The 24,895-nt window shown below is 40.9% G+C and overlaps 1 protein-coding gene across 1 annotated transcript in view; it reads left to right on the top strand.

The window, feature by feature from the left end:
- The first annotated feature begins 1,028 nt into the window (after nt 1–1,028).
- Nucleotides 1,029–24,895, top strand: part of LOC130875597 (vomeronasal type-2 receptor 116-like) — a 68,537-nt gene continuing 44,670 nt past the window's right edge. Inside the window, exon 1 of the mRNA XM_057771618.1 lies at nt 1,029–1,087. Within this exon, the coding sequence (XP_057627601.1) occupies nt 1,029–1,087 (59 nt within the window). The remainder of the gene's footprint in view (nt 1,088–24,895) is intronic.

Below are 24,895 nucleotides of genomic sequence, written 5' to 3'. Positions count from 1 at the left end.
ATATTTTACCTTACCATGTATCTAACAGTAGGTTCATGTTGTAGCATGAAGCTGACTGCAGAAGTTTGGGTGAGAGTGGATTTTAATTAATTAATTAATTAATTAAATTATTAAAGATTTCTGCCTCTTCCCCGCCACCACCTCCAATTTTCCCCCCCTCCCCCAATCAAGTCTTCCTCCCTCCTCAGCCTAAAGAGCAATCAGGTTTCCCTTCCCTGTGGGAGGTCCAAGGACCACCCACCTCCATCCAGGTCTAGTAAGGTGAGTATCCAAACTGCCTAGGCTCGCACAAAGCCAGTACGTGCAATAGGATCAAAAACCCATTGCCATTGTTCTTGAGTTCTCAGTAGTCCTCATTGTCTGCTATGTTCAGCGAGTCCGGTTTTGTCCCATGCTTTTTCAGACCCCGGCCAGCTGGCCTTGGTGAGTTCCCGATAGAAGATCCCCATTGCCTCAGTGTGTGGGTGCACCCCTCGTGGTCCTGAGTTCCTTGCTCGTGCTCTCTCTCCTTCTGCTCCTCCTTTGGATCGTGAGACTTCAGTCCAGTGCTCCAATGTTGGTCTCTGTCTCTGTCTTCTTTCATCGCCTGATGAAGGTTAATATTTAGGAGGATGCTTATATGTTTTTCTTTGGGTTCACCTTATTTAGCTTCTCTAGAATCACTAATTATAGTCTCAATGTCCTTTATTTATGGCTAGAAACCAAATATGAGTGAGTACATCCCATGTTCCTCTTTTTGGGTCTGGCTTAACTCACTCAGGATAGTGTCTTCAATTTCCGTCCATTTGTATGCAAAATTCGAGAAGTCATTGTTTTTTACTGCTGAGTAGTACTCTAATATGTATATATTCCACACTTTCTTCATCCATTCTTCCATTGAAGGGCATCTAGGTTGTTTCCAGGTTCTGGCTATTACAAACAATGCTGCTATGAACATAGCTGAGCATATACTTTTGTTGTATGTTAGGGCATCTCCGGGGGCCCAGCATTAGGAGGCCGTGGCGGCTTCCGCGGATGATTCGGCAGCGATGATTCGGCAGCGGTCTGAGGGGCTTCAGCCGTGGTCCAGGCCGCGGGGCTCTTGGAGGTAAAGCTGAAGACAAGGAGTGGATTCCCGTCACCAAGCTGGGCCGCCTGGTTAAGGACATGAAAATCAAGTCCCTAGAGGAGATCTACCTGTTCTCCCTGCCCATTAAGGAGTCTGAGATTATTGACTTTTTCCTGGGAGCTTCCCTAAAGGATTAGGTTCTGAAGATCATGCCCGTGCAGAAGCAGACTAGGGCAGGCCAGCGGACCAGGTTCAAGGCTTTTGTCACTATTGGGGACTACAATGGTCACGTAGGTCTCGGTGTCAAGTGCTCCAAGGAGGTAGCCACTGCCATCCGAGGGGCCATCATCTTGGCCAAGCTTTCCATTGTCCCTGTGCGGAGAGGCTACTGGGGAAACAAGATTGGCAAGCCCCACACTGTTCCTTGCAAAGTGACAGACTGCTGTGGTTCTGTGCTGGTGCGTCTCATCCCTGCCCCCAGAGGCACTGGCATAGTCTCCGCTCCTGTGCCCAAGAAGCTACTGATGATGGCTGGCATTGATGACTGCTACACATCAGCCAGGGGCTGCACTGCCACCCTGGGCAACTTTGCCAAGGCCACCTTTGATGCCATCTTTAAGACCTATAGCTACCTGACTCCCGACCTCTGGAAAGAGACTGTGTTCACCAAGTCTCCTTATCAGGAATTCACTGACCATCTTGTGAGAACCCACACCAGAGTCTCTGTTCAGAGAGTGGATTTTTTAAATCCACTATTGGGATAGCAATTTATTGTAACATCATTATAGTTACTTATATTTCCCGACTTCGTGCACTGTTATATATGCTATTATTTCAGGATAAAACTGAAGGAAAATGAAAAAAACCCCACAGATCTTATAGACTGAAAAAAAAATTACAGGGACTATAAAAAGACAAGAACTGGGATTAATATAACAACCACAATGGGAGGGTATCAGATAAAGAAATCAAAACATAGAGTTTAATGTCAGTTTTTCCTTTTCTCTTGAGACAGTAATCCCTATAACTCAAGAGGGTGTCAAAGCCAACATTTAGTTCAGAAAAGAACATTGCAATCTCGACCCCATTACATTCACAATGCACATACTGGGTTACAGATAGCAGGAGACTCAACTGTTCAAGTTGGTGTTTGTATTTAAAGTATCACTTTGTAAAGAATCATATATCTGAAATGCATAAATAAATGAGAGGGATGAGGTTTTAAAAGGATATATGTATATAATAGTCATGATTTAAACCCTGTAAATTGTATAATCTGACTGATTATCTTCCCAACCCATAAATAAATAGTACAAAAGAGTTGAATACTTTTACAGTTGCTAGATGTTTTTTGGAGCATGCATAATTATATCTTTTAGAATTTGGGCAATAAGGAACCTTTACGTATTAATAAATTTAATATCTGGTTACTCATTCTACTTTAACTATAGTGATAATGACACCAAATCATGCAGATCAATCAAAAATAAAGGTCAAAAATAAAACAAATGTCTCTTGTGTTTCTAAATATTTTCTTCATGAAATCATTTCCAAAGATTCTAAAATAAGTTATAGTAAATTATGTAGTGTGTATAAGCCTGGAACAGACCAGTTTAGTCCTATGAAATTATGTGCTTTTACCAGAATGTAAATATTTATGATATACATCATTTCTATATATAAAGTGGTAGTTTAAAATTTTCTAATAATACAAAAATAGAATTTATCTTCATACAGGCTTAAGAAAGCAATGCTGTGGGAATGATGTCCCTACAGCTTACGGTTATGAGTAGTCATGCTAATTTTATGTTTACACTTCAAAATATGGAATCATAATTTGTGAAAAATTGAACAAAGACAGCCACAACAATACCTTTTTAAAATACTTACCCATTCACTCACCCCAAAGAATGGACTTAATGAGACACATTATGAGAGATTTAAGCCTTGCGTTACATGTGTATTCATATACCCCATTCAGTAAAAAGTCACATATTTTGACATAAGAACAACTCTTAATCTTTTACAGGAAACCAATTTTATCCTAAAATTACAATTTATAATATCATAATATGTTTATTCATTCAGAAGGGGCCCCATTCTCTAGGTCATTGTGGACACTAGGGTAAAAGCTGACTTACTGCAAGTATGTTCTTTTCGGGCATTTGCTGTTGCTTCACAGTCTGCAGAGACACAGGGGATGGTGCAAAGTCTTCCAAATCTTGTTGTATTAGAGAGAAGTGGAGTGAGGACTTACGTGGAACCTTTTGTCTTAGGGAAAAATATCCTGGAGGAAGTAGGTGCCCAAATGAAACAGTTCACCAAATAGCCCTGCTTTGCATCTCCATGGGCATATTGTTTTACACACAGTTCAGACTAAATCAGAAAAAAGTCCATTTCTCAACTCCACTGCTCAAGATCTGATTGCTCAGAACACCACTAAAGTTATAAAAAGAGGACAGTAATAACTCATTCACCATAACAGACTCGTTCCTCCAGCAAGTTTACACTGACTTCAACTGGACCCTGATGATGTATTTGCAATTCCCAGTGATTTTTTTTTCCAAAATTGAAAGCAAGTGTTATCTATCCTTTTTTTTTATTCACTACAGAAATTGGACTTTCCATGAAAAATTCACTGTATATATTTAGGAAGTAGTATACTTTCCATATGATAGTGTTGAATTAATTGAAACAAACAGTCCAATAGTTATAGATTCTGTTGTTGTAACAAACCATAGTGACGAAAAAACAAGTTGGGGAAATGAAGTGGCATTTCACTTTATTTATTTTAATAAATAAAATAAATAAAACTTGCCGGAGGATCAGAAAAATAAAACAGCTACTCTGGCTAGCCTTATAGACAAGGCAGTAATAACACACACCTTTAATTCCAGTAGATACACTATCATGCCATAGAAACCAGGTGGAAGTGGTACACACCTTTAATTCCAGCCCTGTTTAGGATTATATGATGGGAAGGGAGCAGCTCTTAGTCTCAGTCCTTTCTCAGATTCCTGGAGGCAAGATTACTATTTTGGAGTGAGGTTAAAGTAAGAGCCATTTGCTGGCTGAGTTGCTTTTTGGATATTTGGGTTGAAGCCCAAATTCTTTCTCTGAGTTTTTATTTATCATGCTTCATTTTGGCACTAAATGTGGGGCACAAATTGATGAAAAAGCCATTTGCCTAAGGCTTTTAAGACACCAGCCTAGATCAAAGCTATGACTAGAATTCCAGCTCTAGGAATTGGAACCCAAAGCTAGGGATCTGGGCTCAGGAGAAGCACTACCACTCCCAACCCCCATCTGCCCTGGAGTAGCGTCTCTTCTGCCTTGTCCATCTTTGCTGCCCCCCCCCCGCACACCCACACAGTTTCCCAAAGCTTTCTGCAGTTCCCCAACTTGCCTCCATTCCCATGTGCATGTAGCTCCCCCTTGGTTACTGCAGCTTCTCCTGACTCCTATGAACTGTGTGCAACTGCTGCACAGCTGCCCTGACCTGCATCTCTTTAACAAATTTCCGTTCAGTTTGGTTTTGAGTTCTGCATAGAAAATCTACAGGTTTTCTGGTCCACATCATGGCTACACCTTAAAAGTCTCAACTAAAACAAGATTTTAGCAGAGGTAAGTAATTTGCTAACTATAATTTTATGTTTTTGCAATTTGTAAACAACTTTTAAGATAATTGCAGGTAACATCCTGATCCAAAAATTTAATAACCTTTTTATTTCTGTTATGGAAGTCTGGGAGAGGTTTATGACCTACCTAGGACTTATACTTTCTTAGCCATAGATTCTATCAGTTTAATAATTCATGTTTTATCTTTAAAGAAATGGTTTGATAACAGAGTCAAGAATGAGAAACTTTTTAGACATCATATATTCTTTACCAACTAGTAATGAGAAGTTGGTTGAGAGGCTTCATACCACTGAAAGTGATAACCATAATTTAACAGGCAAAAGTCAATCCATGTAAATGGTACTGAGAGAGTACTAAAGGATTTATACTGTTGAAATTGACAAACAGAATCTGTTAAAAAGTTCTGACAAGCTAGCAGATAGAACATCCATCTTGGAAGGCAATCTCCATGCCATCCAAATAATCTCTACATCTGTACATGAGAGTGCTACTCAGTGGCAAAAAACAATGACATCTTGAATTTTGCATGCAAATTGATGGAAAAAGAAAACTATCCTGAGTGAGATAACCCAGACCCCAAAATATGAATATGGTATGTACTCACTCATTAGTGGATTCTAACCATAAACAAAGGCCATTGAGACTATAGTTTGCAATCCTAAAGAAGTTAAGTAGTAATAGGTGAATCCAAAGAAAAACTGTCAGGAGCCGTGTCCCCCCAAAATTTACAGGAAGCACCGCCGTGAGGAGTTTTTGCAGAGGGCTTCACTTCTCAATTGTATTGAGAATAGTCTTATTGACCAAGCCTATCCCGCACCCAAATTAACTGTTAATAGAGAGTTATCTCTTAGCAGAACCTGCCTCACATTCCAAACTATCTAGACAACTAGGTGGGGTCACCTTGTGACTTCCTGACCAAGGAATCGTGACCTGGCCTAGGTGATGGGCGTGGACCACGTGGCAAGACCCCATGCCCCAGCCTCCAAGCTCCCCATTCAGGGGCTATATAAGCTGTAACCATGACTCTAATAAAGGGAGGCTTTGACAAATAAGCTTAGCCTCCTTCCTGCTTATCAGCCTATGTCTTTCAGGTGGTGCCTCTCCGTGACCCTGGAATAACTGGCCAGCCAGGCGGGTTACAAACCCTAGACAGAGTAACCCGTCGAGGCCGCAACAGTGGCGCCCGAACCAGGGACTCGGAGCACGGTTAACTTCCCGGATGACGATGCGCAGTCCCGGGACAACAAGAAGAAATAGAAGATTCTGCAGCTGTAGAACTCGGACAGATCTGCAGGATAAGGTAGGCGCAGGTTCGCTGTCGTCCCATAAGACATAGGCCAGTCGCTCTCAAGGAAAGAGAAATTCATAAAGGAATTTCAGCAATCACTCAGGGTAAGAGGAGTAAGAGTAAAAAAAGAGATTTAGTTGCATTTTTTTGTTTTATAGATAAAATATGCCTCTGGTTAGTTTTAACAGACCCAGAAATACACCCTGTTCTCTGCGTCTTCCTTAGTTTCCAAAAAGGACTCCGCAGCCACCGCCCTGTGCTCTAACCGCTCCCAATAGCATGCCTTTGATTCAGAAATTATTTGACACAAAGCCGCCCTTAAGGCGCAAATATAAGGTCTCAAACAAGTTCTTGCATTACAGCATGAACTCTCAGACCTCTTCTCTCAGATTCGGGACTTACAATTCACTATGGAAAAAGCCATGATTTTAGACAAACGGGCAAACGGAGCTAGACAAGCAAAAGACCCCCTAGGGCTAGAGAGCCTGTGTCTTAGCCTCCTGCCATGTGGAGCTGAGGCAGCCAGACAGGTTGGCTGTAAGGAGGTCTGGACTCAGAAAGTTACAGCTTCAGGACAATAAAAGGAGATAAATGTGCTTCTTTTCCATTCCAAAATTTTGCTTCTTGGTCAAAAATCTTTAGTTTGTAGGCATATAAATTTATATCTAAGGTAGATTAATTTCAGTACTGTGGTTCTGTAGAAAAGTTTTAAATCAAAGACTGTGATACATTCAGAGGATTTTTAAAATTGTTTAGGATATCCTGAATTTTTATTTCTTTCTTATAAAGTTGAGGATTGTTCTTTCGAGTTCTGTAAAAAGTTTTGCTATAATTTTAATGTACATTTGCATTAATTTTGTATGTGAGTTCTGTGAGGAATGTTGCTATAATTTTTAATGGACATTTACACTAAATCTGTAGACTGCTTTCAGTGAAATTGTCATTTTTGCTGTGTTTTCTTCTACTTTCTCAAGAAAATAGGAGATTTTTATTTTCTAATGTCTTAAATTTTTTCTTAAAAGAGTTAAAGTTCTTATCATACAAGTTTTTTCATTTGTACGCCCACTCTTGGGTGGGAGTCGTATTGTCTCAGCTTGTGGTCCTTTCCTGCTGCTAGGTGTAGCTTGAGGGTAAACTGCTGAGACTCAGGCCTCGGGCCTCTCACTAAATTTATCGACGGCCAGAGTTATACTCTAACAAGTGATAATGGTTAAAAATAAAAAAACATTTCCGCCTTCACAAGCAGAGGTAACAGGACCCAAAACTTCTGTCCTGCTTGCTTGGAGTTACTCCAAGATATTTTGTGGTATTCATGGATATTTAAAAGGATGATGTCTCTTTTATCCTAGGTGTAAAAGAGATACACTTGGGTTATTTTCAGATTTTGGCTATGATAAAGTAGTTCTGCTATAAGCATAGCTGAGCACATGTTTTTATGATCAAAAAACTTTTGTATTTAGGCCCAACAGGGGTATTGATAAGTTTTAAGGTAGATATTTGCCTAATTTTAAAAAAATGGCCATAATGAGGGACTCCCAATGCTGGGGAGACTCTCACTCAGGTCTCGGGAGGGCACAGCCCCCCCCAGTGACTTGCAGGAGACCGTCCTTGCTGCAATCGCACGAGGCTCATGACCCACGTGGGGGAAGAGTTTGGCCTCTAGTGACCTGTAGAGGAAATTTTTAGAAAAAAGACCACAGCCCTGTGGTCCAGGAGGGTCATAAAAATTCCAAAAATCCAGTGATGGTCGCAGGGGGACAGCTCCCTGCCTCTCGGGACCACTCCCAGGTTCCTAGAGCAGTGTGATGATAATCACAGGAGGAAAACTCCTTGTTTTTCGGGATTGTTATCAGGATTGCAATCTGGTTTTGTCTTCAGCTGGTTCTTAGGGCAGGGTCGCTGAACAGACTAGCCCTAGATTTTTGATTCTTTTCTTCCTGCTGGGGAAGTCTGGATTTATCCAGGTCTTTCAATACTGTGTATGATCCAAAAGTGACTGCCAGTTTACACTTCCAACGCCAGTATGCACTTCCAGCAATGAAGTTTTTTCTTTACCCACATTTTCTTAAGCATAAATTGTTAGCAATAATTTTTAATCTTGGTCATTTTTATTAGGATAAAATAAAATTTCAGAGTTTTAATTTACATTTCTCTGATGGCTAAAGGATGTTATGTTTGAGCATTTTTTTAAAACTGTCTCTCAGTCATTTTTAGGTTTGTCTGTTGAGAGTTTTCAGTTTAGGTTTGTAACAAATATTTTTATTGGATTAAAATTTTTAATAACTAATTATCTGAGTTCTTCATATATTTTTAAAATGGGTTTATGATAAGTAAGGATCTTTTCCCACTCTATAGTCTTGTTATACAAAAGCTTCTCAGTTCAGGAGATAAAATTTATGATTTTTCCCAATGTTTGTGCCACTGAGGCTGTGTTTAAGATGTGGCAAAGTGTACTTAAAAAATTTTTTCTCTATGAGGTTCAACAAAATTTTTATATGCTGAGGCCTTTGGCTCATTTAAACTTAAGTTTGTACATGGAGATGGATATGGATTTATTTTTATTCTTCTACATGGTGGTGTCTAATGAGGCCAACATCATTAGTTAAAATGCTTCCTTTTTTCATTTTCCTATCTGCGAGACAGACTTGCAACTTAAGAGAATAGCTTATAAGCTTTTAGATATTCAATGGTTAAAGCTCTAGTTATAATATTCTTATGGGAGATCTTGAGCCGATAGGTAAAATTCTTGCAAAAAACAGTTTCCAATAGAGAGCTTAGAAAGCTGCCAAGCAGGTACTCAAGCAGGTAAAATATAAATCAACAGGTACAGTATATTAATTATAATACAGCTATGGCAAGTGTGTATATTAAATATAAAACTTAGTCTACAACAGTTTTATAAAAAAATGCTGTTTGTGACTAAACCTTCTCAGTTTTGCCAGTTAAGATATTAAATTCTTAATTTAGAACAGTAGCCTGTCTAGTACAAAAGGGCAGGATAAAATCTGGGAGATGGTTTGACAGAATATTGACTATGATCAATGTTTCTTATACTAAACAATAGATTCATTGATAATTTTAAGATTGATTCCTGGACAATTGCCTTTGCTCAATTCAAAGGCCAAAACAATAATCTTTTCCCAGATGAGCATTGCTACAATTCACACACCTGTATTTTGCTAATGTTATAGCTAAAAATCCCCTAAAGGATTTTCTGCTAAATTTTACAAATGGCTCTTCCAAGGAAGAACTGCACATATGGCTAATAATTAATAAAAAGCAATTATGGAGCATACCAAGGCTCCTTGAAAGCAACTTATAACAGTTGCACACAGCAACTTATAACAGTTGCACACAGATCCTGATGCAAACGGATCTAGTATGTTGACATCAAGCTGACCTTTACTAAGGCAAGGTAAAAAGGCCCTTGCAATGCATTATAAAAAAACCCGACCTATATATATTTGGGGTCGAGGAGATGTTTATGCTTTTTTCACAGAAAGAAAATATAAAAGCTAAACCTGATGTCGTGGCTGCAGACACCCCACAGAGGACTTCCCGGAGGAGATTGGAGAGGAATGCTTGGTCCGGTCGGTCTTCTCTGCCCCCAAGGAGGAGTGCCTGATAACAGAACCTGCTACGCCACTCTGCAGGATGTCATGATGCCTCCAGAGTCCAGGGAGACCCGGCCTGAGCTAATTGCCAGGATGCGCTTCAGATAGCTGACTCCAGCTCACCTCACCCAGGAAGCCCACCTGCCCTGAAGCACAAATGTTGAACTGCTTCTGCAGTCTGCATTCTGTTTGCTTTGCAGCTGAGGTGTAGTCTAAACATCGGACTGTTTTAAACTTTGGGACACAAAACTCATTTTAATTAAAATATTAACCCCTCTTTACTTAAGAAGGGGGAAGTTTGGGGTTTTGACTGTTGCTCAGAGACTGGAACTGGTGGTATTTGATAACAAAAATGTCTGTCATTGTATGTATTCTTACTGGAATTGACTTAATGATATTTGTAACTGCTTATAGATGTTGGAAAAGGTTTGACACATGCTGTAAAGTGTTTAGGTTTAATGCATTTGTTAAAAATTTTAGATTTTGATCCCTTTACACTGCCCTAATTGTTGGCAGGCAACATTCGTAATCTTATTGTGGAGTAGGCATTTAGGAAGGAGGATATACCTTAGGCCAGACAAAAGGTGAATACTGGGTTTGGAAAATGCCCTTTCTTCTTGTCTGGAAGATGGAGCTATTGGTGCCAAAGTTATATTATTATATCTTTTATTTGAGGAGCTCCTCACAGTCTTTTGATTAATGATAGATACAGGGGCCCAATGACGGGAGTTAGTGTGGACCCTCGCCTGAACAGCACACCATACAGAGGTTGTAAAAACCGGCTCAACATGGCATGGTGCCAGGCACGAGGATCGCCCTCCACATGGCCTAAGACAGGGTGCCCTGCGGTCAAAGACCTGCTTACTTTAGGTCTTGCTAGATACCTTTTATTTGAGGACCTCCAAGGAACTAATGCTACTTATAAGGCACCCCTCTGTTCCCAGGAGAGAAAATTTGCTCCACCATTCGAGAGAAGGGTCCCTCCTTGTCCCAGTCCCTTCTCATTTAGACCTGACACCGGGGTTAGACTCTGACCTGGTGCCCTCCACTTGATAGATGCCTGCTTTTATAAAAGGAAGGGGGATATGTCAGGAGCCGTGTCCCCCCAAAATTTACAGGAAGCACCGCCGTGAGGAGTTTTTGCAGAGGGCTTCACTTCTCAATTGTATTGAGAATAGTCTTATTGACCAAGCCTATCCCGCACCCAAATTAACTGTTAATAGAGAGTTATCTCTTAGCAGAACCTGCCTCACATTCCAAACTATCTAGACAACTAGGTGGGGTCACCTTGTGACTTCCTGACCAAGGAATCGTGACCTGGCCTAGGTGATGGGCGTGGACCACGTGGCAAGACCCCATGCCCCAGCCCCCAAGCTCCCCATTCAGGGGCTATATAAGCTGTAACCATGACTCTAATAAAGGGAGGCTTTGACAAATAAGCTTAGCCTCCTTCCTGCTTATCAGCCTATGTCTTTCAGGTGGTGCCTCTCCGTGACCCTGGAATAACTGGCCAGCCAGGCGGGTTACAAACCCTAGACAGAGTAACCCGTCGAGGCGGCTACAAAAAACATAAATAGATCCTGGAAATTGGAAGCAGACAAGATAACCTTGCAAAAGTTGGGAACATGGGAGTGGGATGGGGGAAGGAAAAAGGGGGAGAGAAAAGGGTGAAGGGGAGGATCGGGGAGAGCTTGGGGGAGTGAGATGGTTGAGAGAGAGGAAGGACAGATATGGGAGCAGGGAAGAAGATATCTTAATTAAGAGAGCCATTTTGATTTTGGCAAGAGGCTTGGCTCTAGAGGGGCTCATCCATGAATCCACAGATATGTCCCCAGATAGGACCCTGGGCAGTGGAGTAGAGGGTGCCTGAACTGGCCTTGTCCTGTAATCAGACTGATGACTATCTTGAATATCACCATAGAACTTTTGTCTGGTGACAGTTGGAGATAGAAACAGACACCCACAGTGGAGCACTAGACTGAGCTCCCAAGGTCCAGTTTAAGAGCAGAAGGAGGGAGAATATGAGCAAGGAAGTCAGGATCATGAGGGGTTCTTCCACACATTGAGACAGTGTGCCTGAGCTAATAGGAGCTCACCAATTCCAGCTGAACTGGGAATGAAGGAGCCTGGGATCAAACTGGACCCTCTGAATGTGGCTGACAATTGGGGCAGACTGAGAAGCCAATGATAATGGCACTGGGATTTGTCTCTACTGCTTGTACTGGCTGTTTGGGATCCTATTCTATTTGGATGCATACCTTCCTAAGCCTGGATGGAAAGGGGAGGAGGGCCTTGGACTTCCCACAGGGCAGGGAACCCTGACCTCTCTTAGGACTGGAGCGTGAGGGAGGGAGGGTGAGTGGGGGAGCAGGAGAGAAGTGGGAGGAGGGGAGGAAGTGGAAATTTTGAATGGTATTATTTATAGAGTAATAAAAATAAAATAATAATAAAAAGATGAGACAATATCATTAATGGAAAAATTTAAAAATTTTGAATCACATGTACAGAATGAGAACCAGAACTTAATTGATTTGAAGAAATCATTAGAAATATTCACAGGTCAGGATATTCAGATTTTACAAAAGGCAGTCATAAAAATATTTGAATTGATTGAGGGACTTGTCGTAACTGATTAAACAAGGAGAGGAGGTACAGGCAAAAGACAATAGTAAAAATTTAACATTGCTAGTACCTCTCCCAGAGTCAGAGAGACTTACCAAGAGCTCTAGCTACTTATACTTTTATTACCTCTGAAAAGCCAGCAAATACTCATTACCCAAGAGGATATACAGAATGTAAATGGGAGCCTATATGTATGAAAGATCAGAAAGATATTAAGCAAGCAGTAATATCTTAAGTCCTATATTCACTATATGTAATGGAGATAGTAAAGCTTTCCAGGACAGGCTCTAAAACTATAGTGAAAACCTGTCTTGAAAACAACAACAACAAAATGTTATGGGGTTCAAGATATAAGGTTACTCCATATGATTGGTTTCAACTAGTCTCAGCTGTATTAGACCATGGTCTACAACTTTAGCAGAAGATTTTTTGGCTAAGGCTCTTGAACATCAAGGTAGAGTCAGAGGTTTTGAGGCCTTCCAAGATCAAATTCTTGGTGAGGGTCCTTATGCTGATCTTGATAGCCAAGCTGTATACAGTGATCACATCTTGTACCTTTGCCATACAGCAACCTTGAATGCTTGGGACAAGAGTCAAGTATGAGGAAAAATAATTAAATCATATACTAAGGTTATGCAAAGCCCTTTAGTGACTCTTTGCAAAGATTAACAAAACTGTACTAATGTTGGTAGCAGATCCAGAAGCTATATGAGTACTCACAGAGTCTCCTGCTTTTGAAAATGTTAACTTAAAATGCAAAAAGATACTTGGGCCTTAAAGTTCATATCAGCTCCAAATAGACTATTGGATCCTATAGACAGCCTATGTTGAGTCCTTTGATTACAACACTGAGGCCTGGGTAGGAGAAGCAATTTCTAAAGGTATGAAGAGACATGAAAATGCCAAATGTTTTAATTGTCGTTGAATATGCCACCTGAGAAGGGATTGTAGACAGGGCATTATCAGAAATAATGTTTCTTCTGGGAATCACCCAAATCAAAGGCCCCAACCTTCTGGGTTATGCACAAGATGTGACAATGGCTACCATTAAACCAATGAGTGCAGAGCAAAAAGAGACAAGCAAGGCAGCCTGCTATCATAGGTATATGACTTGAGGGGCCTCTTGCAGACCCCCAGGTCAAACATGGTTCTGTTATTCCCAGTCATTGTGGAGGACCCACCTCCCCAGAAAAATTAGAAAATCCAGTACTTGTTATGAAAAACTGTACTACTGTGAATCATAGAATAACAAATGGAAGATGAATAAAAAATCCAATATGAAATAGAAAAGTATATTTTGGCAGACTTTTGTAAATGATCAAATACAAAAACTGAGAATACAAATAAATAACATTATAATGAAAGGATTATTAGTGCAGTTGTGACTCTTATTACTCCAGAATCATGGCATCATGCTCAGTTCTTAGGAATTGGAGCCCTATCTCAGGTAAAACAAAGTAGGAGGTGGGTTGAATGCACAGGGTCAAAATACAGAGAGGAAGGCTAAGGTGATATATGGTTAATGTAGCAGTGAATCTGTGGGGTCATGACCTGTTACAACAGTGAAATACCCAGATAAACATTCCTGCAGTCTCATAAACAGACCATAAAACAGTTCATGTTTGGGGGAAGGATAATATAATGTACTATAAAACACAGACACGGACCATTCAGGCTGTACAAAAAACACAGAACAACAGTTGGTGGAACTCTCAGAAAAACCAACAGCCCTACTTTAAAGTGGTTAACACAAAACTTGTATGGGTTAAGTAATGATCTTTAACAATAGAGAAGCTCTAGGCTTTAGATCAACTGGTACAGTTGATCCTTATTGAGGAATCAACCAATCCTTGAAATTCTCCTGTATTTGTTGTTAAAAAGAAATCTGTAATGTGGAGAATGGTAACAGACCTAAGAGCTGTTAAGAAGGAAATTCTGCCAATGGACCCTCTACAATCTGGAATCCCTTTGCCTTTCCTATTGCCTAAAGGATGGCCTCTTATAGTCATTGATTTAAAAGATTGTTTCTTCACTATATATTTACAAGAAAAGGGCAGCGAAAAATGTGCCTTCACAGTGCTTACTATAATAATTCTCAGACTGCTAAAAGATGTCAATGAAAGGTTCTCCATTAACACCAATATTTTGTGAGTTAGTCATTGGAAATAATAGGTAAGCAATTTTTTTTCACTTTAAGTACTTACAAGACTTTTATGAGATTTCCTCTGCCAATGAAATCTATCCAAAATTCTTTGTACAAAGGCAAAATGCAGCTACATTTGTCATCAAAATATCACAAGAACAATCTCTAGGCCACATATTAATATTCCCCTCCTCCTTAACCTCTTGATAAGGCTTAGCCTGCAATTCATCAAATCATACTCAACACCACTGTCTTCTATACTCCTACTAGTGTGGCCCATTAAGCAGTGTTTAAAGAATGCTATTGCTTTCCAGATCCAAAGTACCAAAGACAAAATTCCTCTGAGCAAAAACATGGTCCAGCCTATCACAGCAAAATACAACTCCCTGGTATCAGCTTCTGTCTTAGGGTTTCTTTTTTTTTTTTTTTTTTTGGATCGAAACCTATTTTTATTGAAAAAAAATTTCCGCCTCCTCCCCGCCTCCCATTTCCCTCCCCCTCCTCCGCCCCTCTCCCCCTACCCCCACTTCTCTTCTCCTCCCTCTCCAGTCCCAGGAGCAGTCAGGGTTCCCTGCCCTGTGGAAAGTCCAAGGTCCTCCCCCCTCCATCCAGATCTAGGAAGTTGAACATCCAAACTGTCTAGGCTCCCACAAAGCCAGAAAATGAAGTAGGATCAACACCCCGTGCCATTGTCCTTGGCCTCCCGTCAGCTCTCATTGTCCGCCATGTTCAGAGAGTCTGGTTTTATCCCATGCTTTTTCAGTCACAGTCCAGCTGGCCCTGGTGAGCTCCCAATAGATCAGCCCCACTGTCTCAGTGGGTAGGTGCACCCCTCGTGGTCCTGACTTCGTTGTACATGTTCTCCCTCCTTCTGCTCCTCATTAGGACCTTGGGAGCTCAGTCCGGTGCACCAGTGTGGGTCTCTGTCTCTATCTCCATCCATCGCTAGATGAAGGTTCTATGGTGATATGCAAGATATTCATCAGTATGGCTATAGGATAGGTTCATTTCAGGTTCCCTATTCTCAGGTGCCCAAGGAACTAATTGGGGACATTGCCCTGGGCATCTGGTAGCCACGCCAAGTTCAAGTCTCTTGCCAATCCTTAACTAAGATATGAGTTTCCCTGCTTCCTTATCCAACCTTCCTATATCCCCAATCATCCCGTTTTCCCAAGTTCCCCTCATACTCTCCTTCACACTTTTCTCTCTCCATCTCCCCTTACCCCCATCCCACCCTACCCCCAAGATTCCAATTTTTTGCCCGGCAATCTTGTCTATTTCCCATAGCCAGGAGGATAACTATATGTTTTTCCTTAGGTTTGCCCTCTTGTTTAGCTTCTTTAGGACCACAAATTATAGACTCAGTGGCCCCCTATCCATGGCTAGAAAATAATTATGAGTGAGTACATCCCATGATCTTCTTTTTGGATCTGGGTTACCTCACTCAGGATAGTATTTTCTATTTCCATCCATGTGCATGCACAATTCGAGAAGTCATTGTTTTTTACCGCAGAGTAGTACTCTAATGTGTATATATTCCACACTTTCTTCATCCATTCTTCCATTGAAGGACACCTAGGATGCTTCCAGGTTCTGGCTATTACAAATAATGCTGCTATGAACATAGTTGAACAAATGCTTTTGTCATATGATAGGGCATCTCTTGGGTATATTCCCAAGAGTGGTATTGCTGGGTCCAGGGGTAGGTTGATCCCAATTTTTCTGAGAAACTGCCACACTGATTTCCAAAGTGGTTGCACAAGTTTGCAGTCCCACCAGCAATGGATGAGGGTACCCCTTTCTTCACAACCTCTCCAGCAAAGGCTATCATTGGTGTTTTTGATTTTAGCCATTCTGACAGGTGTAAGATGATACCTCAAAGTTGTTTTGATTTGCCTTTCTCTGATCGCTAAGGAGGTTGAGCATGACCTTAAGTATCTTTTGGCCATTTGAACTTCTTCTGTTGAGAATTCTCTGTTCAGTTCAGTGCCCCATTTTTTAATTGGGTTAATTATCATTTTAACGTCTAGTTTCTTGAGTTCTTTATATATTTTGGAGATCAGACCTTTGTCTGTTGCAGGGTTGGTGAAGATCTTCTCCCAGTCAGTAGGCTGCCTTTTTGTCTTAGTGACAGTGTCCTTTGCTTTACAGAAGCTTCTCAGTTTCAGGAGGTCCCATTTATTCAATGTTGCCCTTAATGTCTGTGCTGCTGGGGTTATACAAAGGAAGCGATCTCCTGTGCCCATATGTTGTAGGGTACTTCCCATTTTCTCTTCTATCAGGTTGAGTGTGTTCAGATTGATATTGAGGTCTTTGATCCATTTGGACTTGAGTTTTGTGCATGGTGATAGATATGGGTCTATTTTCATTCTTCTACAGGTTGACATCCAGTTGTGCCAGCCCCATTTGTTGAAGATGCTTTCTTTCTTCCATTGTACACTTTTAGCTCCTTTATTGAAAATGAGGTGTTCATAGGTTTGTGGGTTAAAATCCGAGTCTTCTATACGATTCCATTGGTCGAATTCTCTGTTTTTATGCCAGTACCACGCTGTTTTCATTACTGTAGCTCTGTAATAGAGTTTGAAGTCAGGGATGGTAATGCCTCCAGAAGTTCCTTTATTGTATAGGATTGTTTTCGCTATCCTGGGTTTTTTGGTTTTCCATATAAAGTTGATTATTGTCCTCTCAAGATCTGTGAAGAATTTTTATGGGACCTTGATGGGGATTGCATTGAATCTATAGATTGCCTTTGGTAGAATTGCCACTTTTACTATGTTGATCCTCCCAATCCAAGAGCAAGGGAGATCCTTCCATTTTCTGGTATCCTCTTCAATTTCTTTCTTCAATGCCTTAAAGTTCTTGTCAAATAGATCTTTCACTTCCTTGGTTAGAGTTACCCCAAGATATTTTATGCTGTTTGTGGCTATCATTAAAGGTGATGATTCTCTTATTTCCCTCTCTGCTTCCATATCCTTTGTGTATAAGAGGGCGACTGATTTTTTGGAGTTGATCTTGTATCCTGCCACATTACTAAAGGTATTTATCAGCTGTAGAGGTTCTTTGGTGGAGTTTTTGGCGTCGCTTAAGTACACTATCATATCATCTGGAAATAATGCAAGTTTAACTTCTTCCTTTCCAATTCGAATCCCCTTGATCCCCTTATGTTGTCTTATTGCTATTGCTAAGACTTCAAGAACTATATTGAAGAGGTATGGGGAGAGTGGACAGCCTTGGTGTGTTCCTGATTTTAGTGGGATGACTTTAAGTTTCTCTCTGTTTAATTTGATGTTATCTGTCGGCTTGCTGTAAATAGCTTTAATTATATTTAGGTATGACCCTTGTATCCCTAATCTCTCCAAGACTTTTATCATAAAGGGATGTTGAATTTTGTCGAATGCTTTTTCAGCATCTAATGAAACTATCATATGGTTTTTTTCTTTCAGTTTATTTATATGATGGATCCCATTGATAGATTTGTGTATGTTAAACCAGCCCTGCATCTCTGGGATGAAGCTTACTTGATCATAATGGATAATTTTTCTTTTTCTTTTTTTTTCCATTTTTTTTATTCTTTTTTAATTAAAATTTCCAACTGCTCCCCGTTTCCCATTTCCCTCCCCCTCCTCCCACATATTGCCCACTCCCCCCGCTTCCCGCCCCCATCCCCACTCCTCTTCTCCTCCCCCCAGTCCATTCCCCCTCCCTCTCGATACTGAAGAGCAGTCCAAATTCCCTGCCCTACAGGATGACCAAGGTGCTTCCACTTCTATCTAGGTCCAGGAAGGTGAGCATCCAAACAGGCTAAGCTCCCACAAAGCCAGTTCATGTATTAGGATCGAAACCTAGTGCCATTGTCCTTGGCTTCTCATCAGCCTTCATTGTCCGCCATGTTCAGAGAGTCCAGGTTCAACCCATGCTTATTTGGTCCCAGTCCAGCTGGCCTTGGAGAACTCCCAATAGATCAGTTCCACTGTCACAGTGGGTGGGTGCACGCCTCATGGTCCTGATTTCCTTGCTCACGTTCTCCCTCCTTCTGCTCCTCATTTGGACCTTAAGAGCTCAGACCGTTGCTCCAAATTGGGTCTCTGTCTCTCTCTCAATCCATCGCCAGATGAAAGTTATCGTGCCATTCTCCTTGGCCTCTCATCAGCTCTCATTGTCCGCCACATTCAGAGAGTCCGGTTTTATCCCATGTTTTTTCAGTAGCAGTCCAGCTGGCCTTGGTGAGCTCCCAATAGATCGGCCCCACTGTCTCAGTGGTTGGGTGCACCCCTCATGGTCCTGACTTCCTTGTTCATGTTCTTTTTCCTTTTGCTCCTCATTATAACCTTGGGAGCTCAGTCCGGTGCTCCAGTGTGGGTCTCTGTCTCTATCTCCATCCATCGCTAGATGAAGGTTCTATGGCGATATGCAAGATATTCATCAGTATGATTATAGGATAGGTTCATTTCAGGCTCCCTATCCTCAGGTGCCCCAATGAACTAACTGGGGACATTGCCCTGGGCATCTGGTAGCCACTCCAAGTTCAAGTCTCTTGCCAACCCTTAGGTGGCTCCCTTAACTAAGGTATGAGTTTCCCTGCTCCCCTATCCAACCTTCCTTTATCCCCAATCACCCCGATTACCCCAGTTCCCCTCCTCCTCTCCTTCACACTTTTCTCTCCCCATCACCCCTCATCCCCATCCCACCCCACCCCCAAGATTCCAATTTTTTGCCCATCAATCATGTCTATTTCCCATAGGTGGGAGGATATCTATATGTTTTTCCTTGGGTTTACCCTCTTGTTTAGCTTCTTTAGGATCACAAATTATAGACTCAGTGGCCCCTATCCATGGCTAGAAAATAATTATGAGTGAGTACATCCCATGATCTTCTTTTTGGGTCTGGGTTACCTCACTCAGGATAGTATTTTCTATTTCCATCCATTTGCATGCAAAATTCGAGAAGTCATTGTTTTTTACCGCAGAGTAGTACTCTAATGTGTATATATTCCACACTTTCTTCATCCATTCTTCCATTGAAGGGCATCTAGGTTGCTTCCAGGTTCTGGCTATTACAAATAATGCTGCTATGAACATAGTTGGACAAATGCTTTTGTAATATGATAGGGCATCTCTTGGGTATATTCCCAGGAGTGGTATTGCTTGGTCCAGGGGTAGGTTGATCCCAATTTTTTTGAGAAACCGCCACACTGATTTCCAAAGTGGTTGCACAAGTTTGCAGTCCTACCAGCAATGGATGAGGGTACCCCTTTCTCCACAACCTCTCCAGCAAAGGCTATCCTTGGTGTTTTTGATTTTAGCCATTCTGACAGGTGTAAGATGATATCTCAAAGTTGTTTTGATTTGCATTTCTCTGATCGCTAAGGAGGTTGAGCATGACCTTACGTATCTTTTGGCCATTTGAACTTCTTCTGTTGAGAATTCTCTGTTCAGTTCAGTGCCCCATTTTTTAATTGGGTTAATTATCCTTTTAAAGTCTAGTTTCTTGAGTTCTTTATATATTTTGGAGATCAGACCTTTGTCTGTTGCAGGGTTGGTGAAGATCTTCTCCCAGTCAGTAGGCTGCCTTTTTGTCTTAATGACAGTGTCCTTTGCTTTACAGAAGCTTCTCAGTTTCAGGAGGTCCCATTTATTCAATGTTGCCCTTAATGTCTGTGCTGCTGGGGTTATACATAGGAAGCGATCTCCTGTGCCCATATGTTGTAGGGTACTTCCCATTTTCTCTTCTATCAGGTTCAGTAAGTTCAGATTGATATTGAGGTCTTTGATCCATTTGGACTTGAGTTTTGTGCATGGTGATAGATATGGGTCTATTTTCATTCTTCTACAGGTTGACATCCAATTGTGCCAGCACCATTTGTTGAAGATGCTTTCTTTCTTCCATTGTATACTTTTAGCTCCTTTATCGAAAATCAGTTGTTCATAGGTTTGTGGGTTAAAATCCGGGTCTTCTATACAATTCCATTGGTCGACTGCTCTGTTTTTATGCCAGTACCACGCTGTTTTCATTACTGTAGCTCTGTAATAGAGTTTGAAGTCAGGGATGGTAATGCCTCCAGAAGTTCCTTTATTGTATAAGATTGTTTTGGCTATCCTGGGTTTTTTGTTTCTCCATATAAAGTTGATTATTGTCCTTTCAAGATCTGTGAAGAATTTTGATGGGATTTTAATGGGGATTGCATTGAATCTATAAATTGCCCTTGGTAGAATTGCCATTTTTACTATGTTGATCCTCCCAATCCAAGAGCAAGGGAGATCCTTCCATTTTCTGGTATCCTCTTCAATTTCTTTCTTCAATGCCTTAAAGTTCTTGTCAAATAGATCTTTCACTTCCTTGGTTAGAGTTACCCCAAGATATTTTATGCTTTTTGTGGCTATCGTGAAAGGTGATGATTCTCTTATTTCCCTCTCTGCTTCCATATCCTTTGTATATAAGAGCGCCACTGATTTTTTGGAGTTGATCTTGTATCCTGCCACATTACTAAAGGCGTTTATCAGCTGTAGGAGTTCTTTGGTGGAGTTTTTGGGGTCGCTCATGTACACTATCATATCATCTGCAAATAATGCAAGTTTAACTTCTTCCTTTCCAATTTGAATCCCCTTTATCCCCTTATGTTGTCTTATTGCTATTGCTAAAACTTCGAGAACTATATTGAAGAGGTATCGAGAGAGTGGACAGCCTTGGCGTGTTCCTGATTTTAGTGGGATGGCTTTAAGTTTTTCTCCATTTAATTTGATATTAGCTGTCGGCTTGCTGTATATAGCTTTAATTAAATTTAGGTAAGACCCCTGTATCCCTAATCTCTCCAAGACTTTTATCATAAAGTGATGTTGAATTTTGTCAAATGCTTTTTCAGCATCTAATGAAACGATCATATGGTTTTTTTCTTTTAGTTTATTTATATGATGGATTACATTGATAGATTTGCGTATGTTAAACCAGCCCTGCTACTCTGGGATGAAGCCTACTTGATCATAATGGATAATTTTTCTAATGTGTTCTTGGATTCGGTTTGCCAGAATTTTGTTGAGGATTTTTGCGTCGATGTTCATGAGTGAGATTGGCCTGTAATTCTCTTTCTTGGTTGGGTCTTTGTGTGGTTTTGGTATCAGAATTACTGTAGCTTCATAAAAGGAATTTGGCAATGACTCTTCTGTTTCTATATTGTGAAATACATTAAGGAGTATAGGTATTAGGTCTTCTTGGAAGTTCTGGTAGAATTCCACATTGAAACCATCTGGTCCTGGACTTTTTTTGGAAGGGAGGCTTTTGATAACAGCTTCTAATTCTTCACGACTAACAGGTCTATTTAGGTTGTTCACCTGGTCCTGGTTTAACTTTGGTATATGGTATTTATCTAAAAAAGTGTCCATTTCTTTTACATTTTCCAGTTTTGTGGCATAAAGGCTTTTGTTGTAAGATCTAATGATTCTCTGAATTTCCTCTGTGTCTGTGGTTATGTCTCCCTTTTCATTTCTGATCTTATTAATTTGCAAATTCTCTCTCTGCCGTTTGATTAGTTTGGATAGGGGTTTATCAATCTTGTTGATTTTCTCCATTAACCAGCTTTTTGATTCATTGATTCTTTCAATTGTTTTCTGTGTTTCTATTTTGTTGATTTCAGCCCTCAGTTTGATTATTTCCAGTCTTCTACCCCTTCTAGGTGAGTCTGCTTCTTTTTTTCTAGAGCTTTCAGATGGGCTGTTAAGTCTCCAATGTGTGCTTTCTCTGTTTTCTTTAAGTGGGCAGTTAGTGCTATGAACCTTCCTCTCAGGACTGCTTTCATAGTGTCCCATAGTTTTGAGTACGTTGTTTCTTTATTTTCATTGTCTTCAAGGAAGACTTTAATTTCTTTCTTTATTTCTTCCTTAATCCAGGTATGGTTCAGTAGTTGACTGTTCAGTTTCCATGAGTTTGTAGCCTTTCTGGGGGTAGCATTGTTGCTGAATTCTAGCTTTAATCCATGGTGATCTGATAAGATACAGGTGGTTATTAATATCTTTTTGTAATTGTGGATGTTTGCTTTGTTACCGAGTATGTGGTCGATTTTTGAGAAGGTTCCATGAGCTGCAGAGAAGAAGGTATATTCTTTCCTATTTGGGTGGAATATTCTATAGATGTCTGTTAAGTCCATTTGATTCATTACCTCCAATAATTCTCTTTTTTCTCTGTTAGGTTTCTGTCTACTTGACCTGTCCATTGGTGAGAGAGGAGTATTAAAGTCTCCTACTATTAATGTGTGCGGTTTGATGGCTGCCTTGAGTTTTAACAATGTTTCTTTTACGTACGTGGGTGCTTTTATATTTGGGGCATAGATATTCAGGATTGAGACTTCATCCTGATGAATTGTTCCTGTTATGAGTAGAAAATGTCCCTTTCCATCTCTTTTGATTGATTTAAGTTTGAAGTCAACTTTGTTAGAAATTAGTATGGCCACACCTGCTTGTTTCTTAGGTCCATTTACTTGATAAGCCTTATCCCAACCCTTTACTCTGAGTAGGTGCCTGTCTTTGTGGTTGAGGTGTGTTTCTTGTAAACAGCAGAATGTTGGATCCTGTTTTCATATCCAATCTCTTAATCAGTGCCTTTTTATAGGAGAGTTGAGTCCATTGACATTACGTGATATTAATGACCAGTGGTTGTTAACTCCGGTCATTTTTTTAGTAGTAAATTTTGTGTGTTCCCCTTCTTTGTGTTGCACTGGTGAAGGGTCTCTAGTTGTCTGAGATATTGTGGTCATTGTTGGACTCCTTGGTTAGTGACTTTCCTTCTATTACTTTCTGTAAGGCTGGATTTGTGGCTACGTATTGTTTAAATTTGTTTTTATCCTGGAAAATTTTGTTTTCTCCATTTATAGTGAACGAAAACTTGGCTGGGTATAGTAGTCTGGGCTTGCATCCATGGTCTCTTAGTTTCTGCAGTACATCTATCCAGGACCTTCTGGCTTTCATGGTTTCCATAGAGAAGTCAGGTGTAAGTCTGATAGGTTTACCTTTATAAGTAACTTGGCCTTTTTCCTTTGCTGCTCTTAGTATTCTTTCTTTATTCTGTATGCTTTGTGTTTTGATTATTATATGGCGAGAGGATGTTTTATTTTGATCCAGCCTATTCGGTGTTCTGTATGCTTCTTGAACCTTCATAGGTGTATCTTTCTTTAGGTTGGGAAAGTTTTCTTCTATAATTTTATTAAATATATTTTCTGGACCATTGAGCTGCGCTTCTTCTCCTTCTTCTATTCCTATTATTCTTAGGTTTGGTCTTTTTATTGTGTCCCATATTTCCTGAATGTTTTGTGATGAGAATTTGTTGGCCTTGCTGTTTTCTTTGATCAGCGTGTTTATTTTCTCTATGGTATCTTCAGAATCTGAGATTCTTTCTTCTATCTCTTGTATTCTGTTGGTTATGCTTGCTTCTGTAGTCTCTAATCGTTTACCTAGAATTTCCCTGTCCAGCTGGCCTTCTGTTTGTGTTTTCTTCTTTGGCCCCATTTCAGTTTTTACGTCTTGAACTTTTTCCATTATCTGTTTGATTGTTTTTCCTTGGTTTCTAGGGTATCATTCACTGATTTACTCAATTCTTCAAACTTTCTGTTATACTTCTCATCCATTTCTATAAGGGCATTTTTTACATGCTGTTTTAGGGCATCAATCACTTTCATAAAGTCAATTTTATCTACTTCTTCATGATTAAGGTGTTCATGTCCTCCTGTTGTGAGGTCGCTGGGTCCTGGTGGTTTCATATAGTTTTTCAGATTGTTGGGTGAATTCTTGCATTGGTGCCTGCCCATCTCTTTCTCCGAATGCTCCCCTATGGATCTTCTTTTACCGGATCAGGTCTTCTTGCCTACTGTTGTACCTTCCCAGTGATGGCACTCTGCAGTGATAGCTCTCCTGGTGCTCCAGTGATGTCTCTCCTGGTACCAATATCAGATCTCCATGCAGGTTGGGTAGTTCGTAAACAAAACGCCTACCTTGCTTGCTGCAGGCAGGCCAGTGAACCAAAGGAGGTCTCCCCTGCCTACTTGCCCTGAGGATTTGCCCCCAGCGCCAGACAGACTGAGCTGGATGGTGTTTTGTGCCCAAAGAGGAAAGGGGGCAGAAGGTAGAAGGGTTCTGGATGCAAGCTGGGTGGGACAAGAAGAGAGAGGCAGTATGCGGGGTGTAGAGCCCCTGCAAGGAGCCGAGGGAGTATGGGGTGGGGATGAGGGACTTCAGAGTTCCCTGTCCAGGGCTGCTTCCGCAGCCGGTCACAAACTCACCACACTGCTGTCTCTCCTGGTGCCAAGATCAGGTCTCCGTGCAGGTTGGGTAGTTCGTAAACAAAGCGCCTACCTTACTTGCTGCAGGCAGGCCAGTGAAACAAAGGAGGTCTCCCCTGCCTACTTGCCTTGTGGATTTGCCCCCAGCGCCAGACAGACTGAGCTGGGTGGTGTTATGTGCCCAAAGAGGAAAGGGGGCAGAAGGGAGAATGGTTCTGGATGCAAGCGGGGTGGGACAAGAGGAGAGAGGCAGTATGCGGGGTGTAGAGCCCCTGCAAGG

The sequence above is a fragment of the Chionomys nivalis genome, chromosome 6 (assembly GCF_950005125.1).
Source record: "Chionomys nivalis chromosome 6, mChiNiv1.1, whole genome shotgun sequence".
In the NCBI taxonomy this organism is placed as follows: domain Eukaryota; kingdom Metazoa; phylum Chordata; class Mammalia; order Rodentia; family Cricetidae; genus Chionomys; species Chionomys nivalis.
The sequence above is the reverse complement of the archived record's forward strand: the minus strand, read 5'-3'. Positions and strand labels throughout refer to the sequence as shown.